The sequence below is a fragment of the Xiphophorus maculatus genome, chromosome 21 (assembly GCF_002775205.1).
Source record: "Xiphophorus maculatus strain JP 163 A chromosome 21, X_maculatus-5.0-male, whole genome shotgun sequence".
Classification (NCBI taxonomy): domain Eukaryota; kingdom Metazoa; phylum Chordata; class Actinopteri; order Cyprinodontiformes; family Poeciliidae; genus Xiphophorus; species Xiphophorus maculatus.
This window is the reverse complement of record NC_036463.1, coordinates 12,285,493-12,303,849: the sequence shown is the minus strand read 5'-3', so window position 1 is coordinate 12,303,849 and position 18,357 is coordinate 12,285,493. Positions and strand designations below refer to the sequence as shown.

Genomic DNA, 18,357 nt, shown 5'->3' with positions numbered 1-18,357 from the left:
TGAAAAACGTTTAAAATAGTCATAAGACTTGTGGTTGTCATCGTTTCTGTGGTGGAACAAGAATTTAAATACAGCTAGCAAGAGCGCTAATGCTAAACTACAAATTGCTAGTGAGCTGATAGCCGTATTGAATTTGGTGTTTGGGGTTGGTCAGACTGTCTTTTTGAGGACCCTAATATTTAAAGCTCCATAAAGACTTGAAATAGCAAAAACAAAAAAAGAAAAGAAAAGAAAAAAGTTTTTTTTCCCCTGTGTTTGTGACACAATGCAGCATAGGCAAACAACTCTAGCTCCTGCTTGGTCTGTAGATTGCTCTCAGGATGTAAAACATTTCATATCAATCTTTACCAATCATATATACAGACTGGCTAGTTATGGTGTAAATGGTGAGAAATGTGCCTAACTTAATAACAGCTTCAAACGCACTAAAATCCTTTCAATAGATACAGATAATGGAACTAAATATCTTATATCTCAGATGGGGGTGGGGTGGGATGAGGGAGTAATTAAGGTACATTTCCTCATGTGTAACAAGGACACAAGGACACCTTTTTTTCTTGCTTACATCATTTCGGTGTTGTGCAACCTCTATCAACCTATCAGATGTCCAGTCTCCCTGTAGGGAGGGTAACTGACAGCCAACAATTGGATATTAAATTCCTTCATCAATCGTCTATAGATGAGTACAAGGCAAAACAAAACAGAAACATGAATGCTTACTGATTAATCAACCACTGATATTACAATATTATGGGAGAAGTTATATTGACTTCATATCCCTGTAATAGACTGAATTTGAATTTGAATGAAACAATTTCTATGTGACTTTACAGAAACAAGAGGAAATGAAATCTAACCCTACTTAATGTACATGAAATGCCTGATTAAATTATGGTTAAACTTTAAAAGAGCAATTGTTTTGACAAATGATTTGAAATGTGCCTCATTTTATGCACACTCAACCCAATAGTAGAATATTTCAAATCCCTTGCAAAGTCTATAATAATAGACATTATTATTATTATTATTATTATTATTATTATTATTATTATTATTATTATTATTATTATTATTATTATTATTATGTTACATACATTACACAATGTCCTTTTGCTGTGACTGTCAGGACAACTCGTCTTGTTGAAAATCTGGAGACGTGTATTAATCTTTTGGAAATTAGGTGTTTGCGCCCTCTGCTGGTCCAACTAGGGGCTTACTACAGAGTTGCTTCAAAAGTGTTTCTTTTCACTGATAAACTTTTAAAAGAGTTGTATACTAGTAGTAGTTGGGTTTTGCAGTGCTGTACTAACTTTACCAGACCAGACCAGAACATTAATAAAATAATTAGACCTGAGCCAAAACATCAGAGTAATACATAATATGGTATTATATGATTAAATAAAAATAATAATAAACTGATTATACATATCAGTAAATGTCATCATATAATATTAAATTGTTCAGGTAAAAACTGCCCCCCAAAACATAATTTTACCCTCAAACTAGCAATTGGGGACATTACACTTGAAAACAAGTATTACCAGCATCACGTTTTACACATGAATTCCAATCCTATTGTTGTTTGAAGAACATTTTTGGTTCAGCCACATTGAATGTATGAATATGTTGAAGGTCATGATGCAACAATATCTCAACTGTATTTGAGTTCATATTTTGATATAATTTCAAAGCTCAGGTTTTTAAAAAATCTATTCACAAGTGGACTTCTTTGAGAGTTTGCATCATTGTTCTGAAAAAAAAAAGAAGTCATGAAAGGACACAGACTGATCATCAAACTTTCTTCTTCTGTTTTTTCCTTGTAAACCAGAACTTATACTTCTTGACTTATACTGTCAATATGAGGTTATTTTAATAAAATACTGTTAATTAAATGCCAGTTGCAATGGGGCATACATTCATCTCACAGTTACTTCCACTTGCCTCTCCTAAGAAAGTTCAATACTGTTCCATTTTTCTATCCATTTGATTACAGTGACTGCTATTGTGGCTTGCTTTGCATCCCAAAACCTTGGAATTCGTTTTATAACCCTTTTTGAAGTGATAAATGTTAGTCTTTGTGCTTCTGATATGTTGTTTAATATATTTAGTTTGAGGAATCATGTGTTACTTCACAATATATTTTAGCAGACATATTGACAGACAGGTCTCATTTGTTTTTTAGATCAGTGTGACAGAAAACCCCAACAAAAATAAAGTTAAAAAAACAAAACAAAACAGTGATTCTGTAAGGGGCAATTGCATTCTCTTTGGATAAGTAGTATGGATGTATGGGTTGATTTTGTTTCAAAATGGAAGAAACCAAAAAGTACCTTAAATATAGTCCAAATATGAAAATGTTTTATTTTAATTTCATGACTAAAATAACTACAAAACGATATGTGCGCAAAACTACATTCTGTTTTTTGTAAAATAAATGAATAAATAAATGTCATAATTAGCTTTCTATTTTTTAAAAACTACATGGTAATTCATGATATGACATGTTACCGATGCTGAATTTGCGAAGATGTAAAGGGTAATAAGTTATCCATCTCCTTACTCACCTTATTAAATTACATTATATTAAAAATGTTTGTGTATAATACTGGTCATAACAAACAGTAAATATCTTTTCAAAAATAATTTTTCAGAAGATCAGAGTTATAACCATAGCTATAAACAACTGTAAAATCAGACTTAAATAAAACTACCCTAGACATAGAACAATAATAATAAAAACATAATTTAAACTCATTTTAGTCAGGCACCCAAGTGGGCACCCTGACGATCCTTTATCCGGCACATGCGCAGATGGAGATTTCTCTTTCTCGGTGATCGCAATGGCGGACGCAGAGTGAGTGAATCCTCTGTTTTAAAATCTAAGCACATCTAGTCATCATATGGTTATAACTCCATATTTAATAGCTTATTTGTGCAATTTAGGTGTTATACAATTAAACGATTGAAGTATTGCTGGAGAATGTGACTTTTAACCTTTGTTTTTATGGCTATTTTATTCAGATAGTGTTGGCAGAGCAGTGTTCAACATGGCTGCTATTTGGTCTCTGAACACTCAAGAAATGTTCTTTTCTTTTTTAATATTGAAGTAAATTTGGAAATTTACTACATATATGTAGCAACACGTCTTTTCTACTCATTTGTTGTCAGTATATACATTTTGATGGAAGCCGGTAAAGAACTAGGCTAACTAGCTAGCACTACAGCACTGTAAATGATATGCTTTCGTTTAACGTACTAGCTGCTGCTATGTTGGACAGTCAGAACATGGTGCCCTTTTATCGACAATATTTTGAATTATATGCCCCGACAGAAAAAAGGTGCCGTCGGTCCCTGAGAGCCTTTTAAAAAGGCGAAAGGCCTTCGCCGCCTTGAAGGCCATGCGTATCAAGAAGCTACTGGCGCAGAAGAAGGTAAATTTGATCTACTGCTTTACGTAGTCTCTGCTTATTAAACTGAAAGTAGCTTTATGGACCGTTTTAAGCACATCACTATTCATTTCAGGCCCGGAAGGTGACCAGGAAACTGATCTACAAGAGGGCTGAAAAGTACCACAAGGAGTACAGGCAGATGTACAGGCGTGAGATCCGCATGTCTCGTATGGCTCGCAAAGTGGGGAACTACTATGTGCCACCTGAGCCCAAACTGGCCTTTGTTATCAGGATCAGAGGGTAAGTTGCTCCTATGGTTATGGTGTTATGACTTTAACATGGAATGCTGGAGTTGCAATAATTGTTCTCCCTGTGTTTGTTTTTGGTTCATGGTCAGTTCTTGCTCAAAGTCAGTCCAGTATCTGTGTATTGATGATTTGCCACTGTGTGGCCTTCCTGATTTAATTTTTATACTCTATGTACTTTATCAGTTTCAACTTAGTTGTGCAAGTTTAGGGATGCGATTAGGACTGATATATAGGACTCTTGTTGTCTTAAATGTATTTTTCTTGTCTGGATAAGTATGGAAGTAGAAAATATAGGAAATCATAGGCATTTTAAAATCATATTCTCCATCCCAGGAACTGTCATACTTACGTTTTCACAAATATTTCTAAAAGTAACTTTAAAGGTAACCTAATTGGGTGCTTTTCTTGTTTTCATGTAAAAAATTTCTTCATCTGCTCCCTCCATCCATTGATCAGTTGAGCCATCCAGTAATTTAATCATTAGTTCAGCCATCGGTAAAAGCTTTATACAAGTCCTATGAACTTTTGTTTCTTTCTGCACTATTACTTTTTCTTAATATCAGCTAAGTGTGCAAAGTGATATATTTGTCAGTCTGTCCTATCATTAGATTAGCTAGCTTTCTACCAGTCCACTTTTTCATTTCCCTCTTTCTACACCTAGTTTTGTGAGTTTGATATTCAAATCTTTGGCTAAAGCAGGTATAAACTGATAGTGAACTTTTGTACTTTAGATGTGGGCTAAAAAATCCTTATCTGGTCATCTGGAAGTCAAAAATGGGGAATATGATACATTCCCTTGTATTATGTTTAGAACCGCCAGTCAGAGCAATATAGTGATTATTATGATTAGTTCATGTCAAATGTTATGGCTTTAGGTTTAGAGTCGTGTTCCAATGGCAATTTCGGAGCTGTTGATCTCCTTGAAAGTCAAACAAAAAAATCATCTCCACAGTTGTTCTGTAAAAATTTTAAAACTTTAGTACATAGTCTCCCAATCATACCATGATTAGATGAATTTTATTGGTAGAATTACTAAATGTTTAGGGAAGGAATTTATTTCACAAATCTTAAGCAAACTTGACTAGCAAGCTAAGATGGTTAAAATGTATTGAGCAGCAACAAATTGCTTGTTTAAAGAAGCAATCCATGTAAAACTAAGTGGTTAATGATGAACATTCTTTCCCCGACTTATCGACAATGGTGAAAGATTAGTTTCATTAGCCAATATCCTTCTGAAACCACTATCACTACTGCTATTTGACAGTTAAATGTTGACATGGCTCAAAGACTTAATTATTATTGTTGTGTTTTTAGTATCAACGGTGTCCCACCAAAGGTCCGCAAGGTTCTGCAGCTGCTCCGTCTGCGCCAGATCTTCAACGGTGTGTTTGTCAAGCTGAACAAGGCTTCTATCAACATGCTTAGGATTGCAGAGCCTTATATTGCTTGGGGGTAAGAATATTAAAGTGTTCAAATATAGATTTTTTTTTTTTAAATATAGGTAAAAATATTTTGGAATGTGGTTAATGATGCTGAACTTTTTTCCCCATCATATCGACCATGGTGAATACTTGCTGAAACTAAGCCAGTTTTGTCTGAAACCACATTCCAAGCCATTCTGATTGCCTCAACTCCCAGTTACTGGTTTGTTTTTTGTTAGCATTGTGAAGCATTTTGAGTTTAATAAGCCAAGGTTTGGACTTTAAAAGTCCAAGGGGGGGGGGGGACATCAATTATTCAATTCTTATGCAAGATCTTTGGGGGTTTGCAGTTAAGACTTAAGTATGTATATATATGCCCTACTACTTTTAACTAGATTTGGAGTCGTTTAGTTAGGTGATCTACAGCCCTAAGTCTCATGGCCCACTGTCTTGAATTTTTTAGTAATGTTCTGCATCAGCCTCGTCTCAAATGAACAGGTCATAGCAGACTGCTGTACACCTGTTGAAACTGAAAATCATCTGAAACATGTAGGGCAGAGGAGCTGGAGGACCCAGGTTGGGAACTGTTTATTGGGTTATTAAAGCATCTTCTTTAAATACTTTTAAGAACTTGTGTTCTTAGAAGGCAACTGGGCTCTTGTTAAAAGGTTTAAGCTTAAGTTAAACACCAGCAACATTTTAATAGTTAAAAGTGTGTAAAATTTCCAGTGCTGTTTGAAATTATGTCCATGACTTTTATAACTATTTTCTGATAATATTCAGATACCCCAACCTGAAGTCTGTGCGGGAGCTCATCTACAAACGTGGCCACGGCAAAGTGAAGAAGATGCGTATTGCCCTCACAGACAACGCTCTGATAGAGAGGCCCCTTGGTAAGAATGTCTTCCCTCACACAACTTGACATTTTTTGCAGTTTATTCTTTTCTATCTATCCTATATTTCTGCACAATCTCATTTCCAATTTTCACGTCCTGGTGCATAATGTGGCTAATGATGTACACTTTTTTCCCCGTCTTATCGACTTTGGTGAAAAAAAACAAAACTAATTTAGCCAGTTGTATCTGAAGCCACTTGCCAGTCTTATTTATTTAGAAAGCTTGTTTTGGTTTTATTTCACAAATCTTTATGATCCATCTATAATTTATTCTGAATTCTTGAGTCAGTCTCACTAGATTAGACCTTATGTACATATTTGTGTCTTTGGTCTTATTTTGATGCCAAAGTCCCAAATCTGAGATCTTGAAATACTGGTACAAACTTTTCTGGGAAATCTTGGTTTTGTTTCATACAACAACAAAAAAATGGTAGCTGAAGAATCTGTTGCTTTTCAATATATAAAACTGAAAAGGGCCCACAGTTTGTATTTAAAATTACTGTATTTTCAGTGAAATAAGTAGCTGTGAAACATTTCTTTTATCCTACAGGCAAATACGGCATCATCTGCATTGAGGACCTTATTCATGAGATCTACACAGTTGGCAAGAACTTCAAGATGGCCAACAACTTCCTGTGGCCTTTCAAGCTGTCATCGCCACGTGGTGGTATGAACAAGAAGACCACACACTTTGTGGAGGGAGGTGATGCTGGAAACAGGGAGGACCAGATCAACAGGCTGATCCGAAGGATGAACTAAGTTTATGGTAAGTTTTAGGATTGCCGTACAGATATTTAAAAAACAGCTGTGGTCAATGATGCATAATCTTTTTTCCCCGTCTTATCGACTATGGTGAAAATCAGTTGTTAGTAAGCCAACCATGTCTGAAACCATGTATTTGCAATTACTGCTTATGTTCATTACCTGGAGTTTGCTTTCTAATACTGTTTTTTTCTCTTTTTAGGTTTTCAAAGGACTCAAAATATACAATAAAAACATGTTTAAAAAAATGTCTCGTTCACATCTGTGTCATTCCCTTGCTTTGCTGTATGGTGATGTACCATTTTTGGGAGTTCTGTTGTTCAAGGACATTGCAAAGCTTGTCATGGGTTTTAGTTTTTAAGGAATGTTGTTTTCCATTAACCAAATATCCTTTGAGGTTTCATATTTAAGTTCCCAAAAATCAAAATTTGAACAAATTTGATTTATAACTGCTGATGGATTTAATCTAATTTAAATAAACAAAAGTTGAAACATCTATTTCACAGGATTGCAGAGTAATGAATGCAATTTCTTCAAAAATAAAATTGATTGGTCCACAACGATTGTAGTTTTCAACTAAAATTTGCAGTTGGGCATAGCAACCTATAAAAAGGGTCTGAGATGCATTTTGGAAATTTCAATAAACTGACTAAAAATTGCAGGAAGCTGTACTGCTATTCTTTAAAAAAAATAAAATCCAGTATTAAGTGGTTAAAAAAATGCAGAATTTAACAAGCCTGTTTTAGAATTGATACTTAAATTTAATATTAAAAATATAGGTGACTTCAAATACAGTTTTACGTATCTTTTAATTAAACTATTGTAAATAAATGTCACGAAAAGTCAAACATCCCAAATTTCATAAATTGACTTTGAATTGAACTAATTCTGCTTGTAAATAAACGGTTACGTTTTTAAATTATGTAAACCAAAACATCCCAGCTTTTTGTCCAAGCTCACTTGGGAATATAGGCATTAATGACTTTATTTTTATTTATTTTTTAAAAAGCCCAGATTTAATCATTTTTTGTAAAATTAAGTCCATGCTATAAATATCCCATCCACCTCGTGTGTGTGTGAAATAAAGCCGCCGCGGAGCGATTGATGTGTGTTTCTATAGTGACGCAGTGAGCTTTTACTATAGCGGGCTACAGCTTAGCATCTGCTCAGGGATAGCTGGAGTAGGTAGGGTAATGTCCGCGGTAGGGTCCAACATAATGACCTACCAAATGCCTACCGCCAAAGTATTCATATCAGAAGGAGGTTTGAGCTATGGCCGCCTTGCTCCTGGACACCCAACGCACAGTACCTTCGGGATTGGAGGACGTATCGCGTTAAGGCCAAGTCAGATAAGGAAGTTCCCTTTAATGCTGCCTCTTAACAGTGAGTCATCGTGTTCAACAAAGTGCACCAAATATAGGCTAAATGAGCTTTCCTGAGCATCTTTTCTTTTTTTTAGGCAGCCAGAACGAGAACACGTTAGTGAGCAGCTTCATAGTTAAAGGGTAAGATGTCATATTTACGTCAAAGTGCAATTAAATACAAGCATAATCAGCAATTGTGTGTCTCGGAAACTGATTAGATAAATCCTTACGGCGTATGATTTGTCAAAAAAAAAAAAAATTGACTAGCATGTTTGTTTACACCGTGATGTCACAGTTGGTCCCCCTGTACAGCATTACGTATTGCTAGCTGCTTCTGCATACCAGTGGGAGAAGGAAGTATGGACTGATTTTGTCTTATGACAAAGAACTGAAAAATCCCACATATTCACGGTAGCTTAATTTTATTGAGGCTCCTAAGAATGAACAGAAAACACATTTCATAAAAGTAAAATCTATTTGGACATATTTACTCCCTAAAGCGAGGTGGAAACCCATTAGACTTGTAAAACGTTTCTTGAGATGGTGTATAAATGTGATATTTGAAATAATCTGAAAGCTCTATGACGACATGATCTGAAAGGCCACTCAGAAATGAAGAAGTCATAAATAGAAAGAACATATAAAGCCAAACTGCAATTTGCGAATGCATTTAGGGACAAGAACCTTTATTACTTTACTTTTAATGAAACATTAAATTGCTCCATTAGAAAAACTACTTTAAAAACAGGATTTTGTTATTGGTCTTAGGTCCCACGAATCCCATGTTACTTGGAGAGTAAAAAAAGCACACTAAACAAAAGCTTGGGTGTCAAGAGGTTAAGACCTCCTGACACATTTGTACATTTGACATACATTTGTATGTCATAATTCTTAATAATGTCAATGCTTTTGTAAACGGATATTTGCATGTCTTCCATCTATATAGGAAATCAAACTTAAATAAAGAGGACAAAGTGATTTCAGAGGATGTTGACCAAGAGCAGGATATCTTTGGGAGACACTTCCTGTCTCAGAAAACATGTAAGTACTGAATGAAAGGAATCATTTTTCCACTATTCTGCTTTGTAGGGGATGAGCAGATACATTGCTATTGTAAAACTTGAAGCTTGTAGCTGCAATATAAACTCATTGCCAATAGGTGGAGCTATTATCACACTTATAATATTCTGTACACCTTTGATGTATGGTTTAGATCATTGATCATTGATTGTTTCTTGGTTTGTTGTATTTTTGTCAACTATAATAAACTGAACTGTCGTCTTTTAATACCCCGATTAGGTACAGAGTTGGAAAGGACCAGATCTATGGTTCCTCCACTGCGAAAAGACAACAATGAGCATCGACATGTTAAACTTCACCCTTTGAGCCTCTCCGCTGACCTTCCCAGCATCCCTTCAGGGAGACTTTTCACCCTGGGGTAACCAGTCCAGGAGGCTTGTTGCCTACTGACTTCACCAAAAAGATTTAAAATCTTAGCAGCACGGATTGCAATAATTGTAGTTCTCGTCTCTTATGGGATGCAACACGTGATAAGACAACTGTAAAAGCCTACCTAGTTCATTTTTATTATTTAAAAACTTGTAACATATCTGTAGAATTTATTGAAGTTAGTTTTTTAGGTTTTATTATACAGTTGGTCGTCTTGTTTAGTATTTTGCACAACATCCAACACTCATTTATAGAAGATAGATATTGCTACAGAAGACAGTATTTGAAGAATAAATAAAAGTCTGCTTTAACTCATACATATATATCCTTTTAATTAGTTTTTATGTATTAATAATGAATTGCCATTACAATTTAATACATGTTTGCATTTATTTTGTTAAATCAAATAAAACTTGCTTAGAGCTGAACATTTTCAGACTTTGTGAAAAGACAACTTAATTTTTTTAAATAAATATCTACAATAGGAAATTTGTGGACATTAAAGAAAAACATTTTGTTTCTGTTTTTTAAATTTTAAAATAAAGAAACACATCAAACATATACAAACAGTAAACAGTTTCTTCAGTAGAATGTTGATGTTTGTGGAAAATTATTTAAGCAACAAAAGAAGAAAATCTTAGTTTCTAATGTAGTGATGAGATAGTAAATGTTACTATTTGTGTCATTCTGTTGTAGAAATTTAATGCAGTATTTATACCATGCAAAAAAAAAACCCAACAACATAAAAAACAAAATAAATTCTAAAATCTGCATTCATTATATGTATGTTTTTTTTTGTTTTTTTTTTAAAAATGTGTTTTTTCTTCACTGTTTTAGCCAAAATATTAAGAGCCATTATGGAAGGTCCAATGAGCCACTTGCGGCTCCGGAGACACAGGTTGCAGACCCTAGAAACTCTAGGGTGAACATCAGTTCACCCCCCACTTTAATGTTAAATGGCAAGAACAATTTTTCAGTGGAAAGCTGCAAGTTTAGCAGGTATTGTTCTGCTTTCTAAACTAAGTCTGATCGCAGCGATCTAAATTTGTGTTAGCTATTTCCCAGCCCAGTCACCTCCACTGTCCTTCTGTTCTGCAGGCCCAAGGTACAGTATCCAATCCACACCCCGGTGACTGTTAAAGACGATCAGAAAAGTAAGTTTGGATGAGACACCAATACAGAGGTGGTCCTACGCGAGCCACGTTTCCAGCGAACCCCCACAAAGTTGTTTGGGGTGGCTCATGCCGCCCCTCACAGGATGCCGCCCGTATCAGAAACCGTCACTGCTCGAATAAATCCAGCACATGGCTTGTCTGATTTAAAGGGCACTTATCACATTTACAACCTTTTCTTTAGAGCTGTATGATATGGCAGTTTAAGATCATAAGTTGTCTTCATTTTCATGTCCAAGGTTGAGAAATATCTCTTTGTGTATATCTGTAAAAAACAGTAACAGAAAGAAAACAAACACAAGGTGAGAAAGCAGCTAAAAGTCAATGTCAATTTCAGTTTTATTTGTATAGCACTTTACATACATACAAAACTATAAACATCTAGGCATAAGAAAAGCAACAGGAAGTCTGAGCGGAGACCTTACTTATCGGCACCCCACTCCGGGATTTAAAAGTCCTGTGGAGAACCCCATCTGTCTGTGGAAATATCCACTTGAGACAAAAAGTAGAATGGAAAAAGAACTAAGGATAGTGAAGGATGCCCACTCCGTTTCTGACCTTTATTGCTACACTGATGGGCATAAGCGTGTGCCAGCAGTCCTGTTTCTTCCAACAACGAGAATATTTTACTTCAGTGAGCTGTGGATGGAAGCAGTTGAAATTCCAATTTCTGTTCATGTAATCATTCCATGCTTCACTCTTTAATATTTTAAGTATGTCGAAATCAGCCAATTGAAATTACATTTTGTGGATGCTGGTTGTCATGGCATTCAAACTCTGTAAATCCATCCACTGTGAGGTTTCTAAAAACCTTTGACAATAACAAGTTACTTCAAGCAAGTTATTATATGTAGTTAGAAGGAAGGTTAAACTATCTACCTTTTATTTGGCTCAGACGCTAAATAATTTATCACTGCTCTTGTTCATGGGTAATATAAAGGTGGAACATTTTGAAATTTGTATTTATTTTACCTAAACAAGGTTTTCTGTCTCTGAAATGTGATGTTTGCTTTTTATGTTAGCATGCTAACCACTGTAGCATAAATTGCTTGTAATTTTATCTCTTTATTCTTTTCATTTGTGTTTCTCTCCAACCTAAAACCTTCTCTAGGTTGTCTTCATGCAGGCCAGAGTTATTCAGACCCAATCATCGGAGCCCCTCGCTCTTTTATCCACCGGATTTCTGAGCTCTCGTCTTTGGAGGGTGAGACGGTGAGATATGAGAAGATTAAGAAAATCAGGAAGTCTAAAAATTCTCTGTCCTGACAATCACCCCCTTCTGAGTCGCGACGGCCCAGGATTAAGACGTTTGAGTCTGTGCCAACAACTGAACAAAATAAAACACTTAGTGCACCATATTCATTTCACTGGCTTGTTCTGACGGCGTGTTTGTCCTCAGTGATACTGTTTGGCTGCTTAACGTGGCTGCTTCTTACTTTTTGGGATTCCTGACTCTCCTTAAGGGATAAAATGTAGTTTCAACTCAGTATTCCCAACGGCAATGATGACGTGTTTTACACAAAAAATGTGTAGATTCTCATTTGTCAGTAGTTTTTCCTTCCACACCTGCATGGAAACATGTAATATTTATTTCTGTAATGGCTTTAGTGGCCATGAAGCAGTGATACCATGTTTCTCTGTGTGTGCTGTGGATGTTGTTTAGCTTGAGTCTAAAAATACACCAGTGTTACAGAAAGTTTCAAACACATTTCTGCTTTGTTTACTAAGTCAAATTTATGTGGATAAATGGCATAGTTTAGCTGAACTCTTGTGCCTTGTTAAATGTCTTCCTGAAATGAAATAAATTTATTTTTGTTATTCCAAAGAGGTTATATTTGTCTTTCTAATCTCTATTATAGGCTAGCAAAAGGAAAAGCTGGCCATTACAATAGTCAGAGCGTGATAAATTCTGCACTAAAGCATAATCTGTGGTCCATAACTTCACAACCGCAGAAATGACATACCCACAGATACCAGAATGTGGTGTTTTCCCACATAATGCATTGTTTTACTGCTGCATGAACTGCAGCTTGTGTCTCTGAATAACGTTGTTCATTGTATTTGTCAAAAATGGAAGCCAACAGCAGCCGTCCTTTTGTTTGGAGGAAAATGAAAGCTTTCCTTTTATTTAAAGAAATGTTTGCTCAGGTCTTAAATTTGATATGAAGATGACTGGTTAGTGGTGATGATGGAGCTAATTTCAGGGGCTGGTGATATTGATATATCTGGGTGAAAATTTCTGCTGTATATTTTCTAACATGATGGAGAGCCATGTCAGAAGGTAAAAGTGATAATGTTTCTAACACTGTTTAAAGGAAACTAATCTTCCTCTCATTCAGAAACATGCCAGATGGAATTAGAGAAGTGATTGTTTTAAAAAAAGATGACAGAAACATTTTTGGTAATATGTTTTTAAAGCTCATGACGATGTTTTAAATGTATTTTTTAAAGTGATCTACAAAAATCAAACAAAAAACAACTTTACAAGCGTAATACAAATAATGTTTAAAATTAAAACACACACAGAGAAACTGACTTCACTGCATGAGCTGCTGCCAGCTTGTGCATGCACAGATTTTTGAATTTACACTCGAGGATTCGAGTATTGCATGTAAAGTACAATAATATCTCACATTTAATTATGACCGAATTCTAATTCCATATTAATGCCTACCATGCCACAAGCATCTAATTTAAAGCTGCCTTCAAATGATTTTTATGTACTTTTATTTAAGTGGTGCAATATTTATAACTTAACTTTTGGATAATAATGTAAATAAATGAACATCTGAGAAGATATTGTTAATGTGCTGTTGTTTTTAGAGCTCACTTTAGTGCTGTCTTACTGGTACAGCTCTGAAAGGCCGAAACACAGCTAGAAAGGCCACATTGTTGTAATTTGAAAGGCAAAGGTTTCTGCCTGTTACAGAGATTATTTAGCGTTGTCAGGATTCAAAGATAATATAGATTTTTTTTAAATTCTCAGTACTCAGAAAAAAAAGAGAGCTAAAAATGGTCCCTCTCTCTCTTTATGTAAAAAACGACATGGGTGTCTACTTAGGAAACCAGAAAAGAGGACTGTTCCCAAAGAGAAGATACTTAGATGCATGTCTCTCTGATCATTGTGCCTTTCAGAAATTTAACCATCAGCTGAGCTTAATTTCAGGGAGTGTGTCCCGAAGCTCCTCAACTACAAATGCGACGTTGTCAGATGTCAGGCTCTGCTTGCATCCTTTCCTCCTTCCCTCCCTCTGGGTAGTGAGGTGTGCATTTCAGGGACACATAGTGACCTAGAAACACAGAGCCGCCTCCCTGATTCATGCTAAGTGAACGGGTTGCATTCAGGCTCAAACAGAGGCCGGGCTTCCCTGCTCTCGCAGGGATTTTTACCGTCCCTTTTAAGGTAGTGAAACAAAATGACCTGGAACAAACAGCCGACAATGAGGGCTTTAAGAAGAACTGTTCTGGGATAAGCCCACAAGTGGTTTATCGTTTCACTGTAGTTCCATAGAAGTCTTTGACTGCCCTAACCCAAAGCAACCTTTTCATATAAATCATCTTTAAGGCAGTAATACAAGAAAAGCCAATCAATATTCAGAAATTACTGTAATATTAAGCCATCCTTTATGGGTCATATGCTTGGGTCAGTAAGAGAGGAAAAGTGCCAGTATCGGTCTTGAGACAGAGATCAGTGAATCTGCTATTTTTAAAAAATGACATGAAGATGTGTTGATTGAATAACTTGGGATGGATTGTTGTTATGGGCGACCTGTCCAGAGTGTACCCCGCCTCTCACCCGGAACGTTAGCTGGAGATAGGCACCAGCACCCCTCCTGACCCCTATAAGGGACAAGGGTGTACAGAAAATGGATGGATGAATGGATTGTTGTTATAGATCTGTGAGGCCCCCAGACTCCTAAAGTGATGTGAATCTGCCAAATCCCCCTCCTAGAACCTTAGTAGGTGCCACCTAATTATCTTGATGGATTTCTTTTGTTGTTGCTAAGCCTAACAAACCCTGGTAGGTACAGCTAGTAAAGTCTCTGAGAAGTTGCCAGGAAACAAGAAGAAATTCAAGATATCAACACCATAATTTCAGGTAGCATAAATATAATTAAAAGTTTTGAATTTATAAATATGATGATAGAAATGCATTTGCATTCAGCCCCGTGAGTATTATGAAGATGAATTTATTTATGAAAGTGTTTTGCATCTTTTCAGGGTAAATTTTTGTCAAACACAAGAGATTAATTCAGATCTCAGACTCATACGCCAGTCAGGAAAGGAACCTTTTTAGTTTGCAATGCTAAAGGCCACTGAAACTGCAAACTAGTCATCTCTTGTTGCAACAAGCTACTGCCATGGGCCCCATTGAGCTTCTTCGCAGTCTTAAAATAATTTAAATTAACAAATAAGTAAATAGAATTTTTTTTAAAAACTGGTTACCAAACAGCTATTAATAGCTCTGCTATTAATAAAATAGCAGGGCTTTTAAGGATCTCATACCCACATTTTACAGTGTGATGAAGGAATTGCTGCAGAAGAAAATAATGGATCTCAGTTGGAAACTGTAAGTTTGGGGATCAGAAAAAATGATCAGAGAAGTGCTTGAATTACTAGGAGGACAAACATGACTGAACAAGGTGGAAGACTGTGTGCTTTCTTCATCAAAAAGAAAAGCACAAATTGTTTTACCCTTCTAGGAAGAGATACTCGCAATTCTCCCTCTCCATTTTCCATAAAAGTTTGGAAGTATGTTTTGTAGTTTGGCGACTATATGCATGAAACGTGTCCCTTCAGAGCAGGTTTCGGCTTTGGCAATTTGTGATATTTATTCACCCCACTCTTGGCACAGCAATAGGCACGTGTTCACACAACCTTTTAGGGATCTAACCTTTGTGACTGCTCTTTGTCATGTCATGAGGAGATTTATGAAACCAGCTGTGATAGCTGCACCCCATTTCCTGCAGTCATCACCATTACCTGCATTTTTATCTCTCGGAGAGGAGGGGGTCAGTTGGGCTCCACGCCCACACACTGCGCCTCATCTACCTGCCCGTATTGATTTACATACATATGGAATTGTATGCCAAAGGAGGTGACTGATGATTGGATGATTATCAGTGACGATGTCAGGTTCGGGCGAGGGGAAACCTTTAATCAAAATCTCTGTCTTGGTTGTCGCCATGGTGGCACTGATCGAAGGTCAGGAGAGAAGCAACTGGAGGGTAATCAGTCCCCTCTGCTGCTTGGATGCTGGAGAAGCATGTTATCATCCATAACTGATAATGTCCTGTAAGAAATGGAAGTTCATTATGTGGCTATAAAACATAATAGACACAGCTGGAAGTTAAGCGCAACGGCCAAGACTCCCTGAAAGTCACGTCGTGAGTTTGTTTGTTCAGTGTAATGCATTTTAAACAGTGTTCTCTCTGCATCACTAAGTCTTTGATGTTTCAAGCCAAGTCAAACAACCAACTTTACAACTCCATGAAGAGTGACTCATGCACCTGTGACACGTCTGCAGACCTCATGGAAACAGCTTGCATAAAACACAAGACCTGCTTCTGTCTCATCCAAACAAAAGCATGTCAGAAAGACAAACCCACTTACAATAACAAGCTTTGCAAATCACTGAAGTGCACATAAAATCGGCCAGATACACAAGTAAAGAAGACGCTGAAGTATAGTTCTCGAAAACAAACAGCACTGTTAAAAAGCCAGGGTTTAATGAAGAAAAGAATAAAAAAAATATGTCCACATATGGTGAACAGTTATCCTGTATTATTATCATCGTGTCTATGGCTATCAAATGTTATTCCGTATCTTGATTTGGTAATATGTGCCCACACTGCCTAACAAGTGGTCTCAGAATCTGCAAAATGGTAAGAATATTTCTTCTCCACAAACTTCTCCAGGTATCCACACATATTTTATGTGAAATGTAGTTCTTTAGTTAAGCCATTGTAAAAATGGCACTTTTTCTCTCATGAAGTCATTAGTTTTATTATTATCGTTACTATTAATTTGGACTTATTGAAAAATAAAATCTTTCTTCATCTCTAGCTTTCTAGCAGACATTTGAAGGTTTTAGGTCAAAAGTGAACTGTTCATATTTCTATTTGCCACAACAAACCCCCTAATTTCTTTTTAAACAAGATATGTACCTATAAAGGTGGAACAGGTCCTATAATGACTTATTGTGCTTTGATTCTGTTACATTTTACAAGGGTATGTACACTTGTCTATATGTAATAAGCAATAGCTTTCTGGTTGCACAATTCAGGAAGCAACAGGAAGTCTTTTGACCTGTTAGACTGATATGTTGTTGGGTTAAGAACTGAGGAATGCCATTGTGAAGTTGAAGTTCATCAATATAGCTTTACAACACAGGTCAAGAAGAAGAGATGACCTCTCTAGTTTCTCAACAAGTGTTTTGAAACCATAGCAACCTCAGAGTTCCAGTTTGCATTCCCCACGTAGGTGTGATGAAGCAAAGGTTCACCCCTGTCTTTTCTGGGATATGCTGCCCAATAAGTGAAAGCAAATCCATTTCTTACTAAACCCAATACATCTCTTTCTTTCTCTTCTCTTTTTTCACTCAGATGTGTGCTTCCTTTTACATTACAGTTTAACATTTTGAGACTCATTAATACGGTCCTCCCTACTGAGACGCACAAAAAAGCTGTCAAACAGGGGTGTGTTATAAAGGTTAGGCTGATCATCTCTGACAAATGCACTCCGGGGGCAGAAGGTCCAGACTTGGGAGTCTGTCAGATGTAAAATACACACGCTTTGATGTTGCACTTCCACCGTGCTGAAGGCACAGTAAACTTCTGCAGCTTTCTCTCTCAAATCAATGGAGAGATCAAATAAGCAACAGCACTATGACTGAACAAAGCTGTACGCATGTAAGTGTGTGTAAAAGGATTTTACATTAAAGCCAAGTACCTGTGTTTCACAGTGTCCAAATAAGATGCACGGGATTCTTACATTGATCATTTCAGGTTGACTTCACTCAATGTTTTACGTTCACTAGTTCAGATGCTGTATGTTGCCTACGATGATTATAATGAAGATAAAACCTTTCACTTTTATTCAAGGATCCAGATTATAGGACCCACAGAGGGTCTTTGTTTGTAAATTTAATAAGTATCCGAATTATAGTTAATATTAGTTCCTTGCAAAGTTAATTAAACATTATGTTTTACTGTCTGAAAAAGATAACCCTACTAAGAGAAATTAGTAGTTTTCAAATGATTTTATTTTATGAAAGCAAAATAAACCTATTTATCAACCCCTTGCAAAGTGATTGACTATGAGCAAACACTTTTTTAAGAGCTGCCGTCTAAGGACTGACTATTTCCAGCCCCAGCGAATAAATAAATTGCTTGAAAATAACTTGTCTGATAACATGACACTGGCTCGAAGATCTCATCCATCAGACGGAAAGGTTACAAAGGTATTCTAATGTTTGTAACTCTAGAGAACATCCTAAACAATCTGGGCCTCCTTTTCCTCAGCTCATCGTCCAAAAATAAGAGACTAGAAAACAAGAAAAACATGGCTGACCAAAAAGAAATCAAAGGCCCTACAT

The 18,357-nt window shown here is 36.3% G+C and overlaps 2 protein-coding genes and 4 non-coding genes across 6 annotated transcripts; all 6 read left to right on the top strand.

Annotated features, from left to right (window-relative positions):
- The first annotated feature begins 2,791 nt into the window (after window positions 1-2,791).
- rpl7 (ribosomal protein L7) lies at window positions 2,792-7,023 on the top strand. Its single transcript, XM_005797870.2, has 7 exons — window positions 2,792-2,854; window positions 3,332-3,431; window positions 3,523-3,689; window positions 5,012-5,149; window positions 5,902-6,011; window positions 6,564-6,779; window positions 6,978-7,023. Exons 1-6 carry the CDS (start codon window positions 2,841-2,843, stop codon window positions 6,770-6,772), a joined length of 738 nt encoding a protein of 245 aa, XP_005797927.1. The 5' UTR covers window positions 2,792-2,840; the 3' UTR covers window positions 6,773-6,779; window positions 6,978-7,023.
- LOC111606311 lies at window positions 4,853-4,942 on the top strand. Its single transcript, XR_002752024.1, has one exon. It is a non-coding gene; the product is annotated as a small nucleolar SNORD12/SNORD106 (small nucleolar RNA).
- On the top strand, window positions 5,214-5,305 carry LOC111606308. Its single transcript, XR_002752021.1, has one exon. It is a non-coding gene; the product is annotated as a small nucleolar SNORD12/SNORD106 (small nucleolar RNA).
- Window positions 6,120-6,213, top strand: LOC111606310. The gene has a single exon (XR_002752023.1). It is a non-coding gene; the product is annotated as a small nucleolar SNORD12/SNORD106 (small nucleolar RNA).
- Window positions 6,818-6,910, top strand: LOC111606312. Its single transcript, XR_002752025.1, has one exon. It is a non-coding gene; the product is annotated as a small nucleolar SNORD12/SNORD106 (small nucleolar RNA).
- Window positions 7,024-7,264: 241 nt separating the features above from the next.
- On the top strand, window positions 7,265-13,180 carry LOC111606226. Its single transcript, XM_023326331.1, has 7 exons — window positions 7,265-8,158; window positions 8,235-8,280; window positions 9,086-9,180; window positions 9,439-9,577; window positions 10,426-10,587; window positions 10,687-10,742; window positions 11,872-13,180. The coding sequence occupies exons 1-7, from the start codon at window positions 7,969-7,971 to the stop codon at window positions 12,024-12,026; spliced, it is 843 nt and encodes a 280-aa protein (XP_023182099.1). The 5' UTR covers window positions 7,265-7,968; the 3' UTR covers window positions 12,027-13,180.
- The last annotated feature ends 5,177 nt before the right edge of the window (window positions 13,181-18,357 follow it).

Coding starts and splice junctions, on each gene's coding strand:
- rpl7 (XM_005797870.2), top strand. Junction 3,690..5,011: donor TTTGTTATCAGGATCAGAGG/GTAAGTTGCTCC, acceptor TTGTGTTTTTAG/TATCAACGGTGTCCCACCAA. Junction 5,150..5,901: donor GAGCCTTATATTGCTTGGGG/GTAAGAATATTA, acceptor GATAATATTCAG/ATACCCCAACCTGAAGTCTG.
- LOC111606226 (XM_023326331.1), top strand. CDS start 7,969: ATGTCCGCGGTAGGGTCCAACATAATGACCTACCAAATGCCTACCGCC. Junction 8,159..8,234: donor TTTAATGCTGCCTCTTAACA/GTGAGTCATCGT, acceptor TCTTTTTTTTAG/GCAGCCAGAACGAGAACACG. Junction 9,578..10,425: donor GGGAGACTTTTCACCCTGGG/GTAACCAGTCCA, acceptor TCACTGTTTTAG/CCAAAATATTAAGAGCCATT.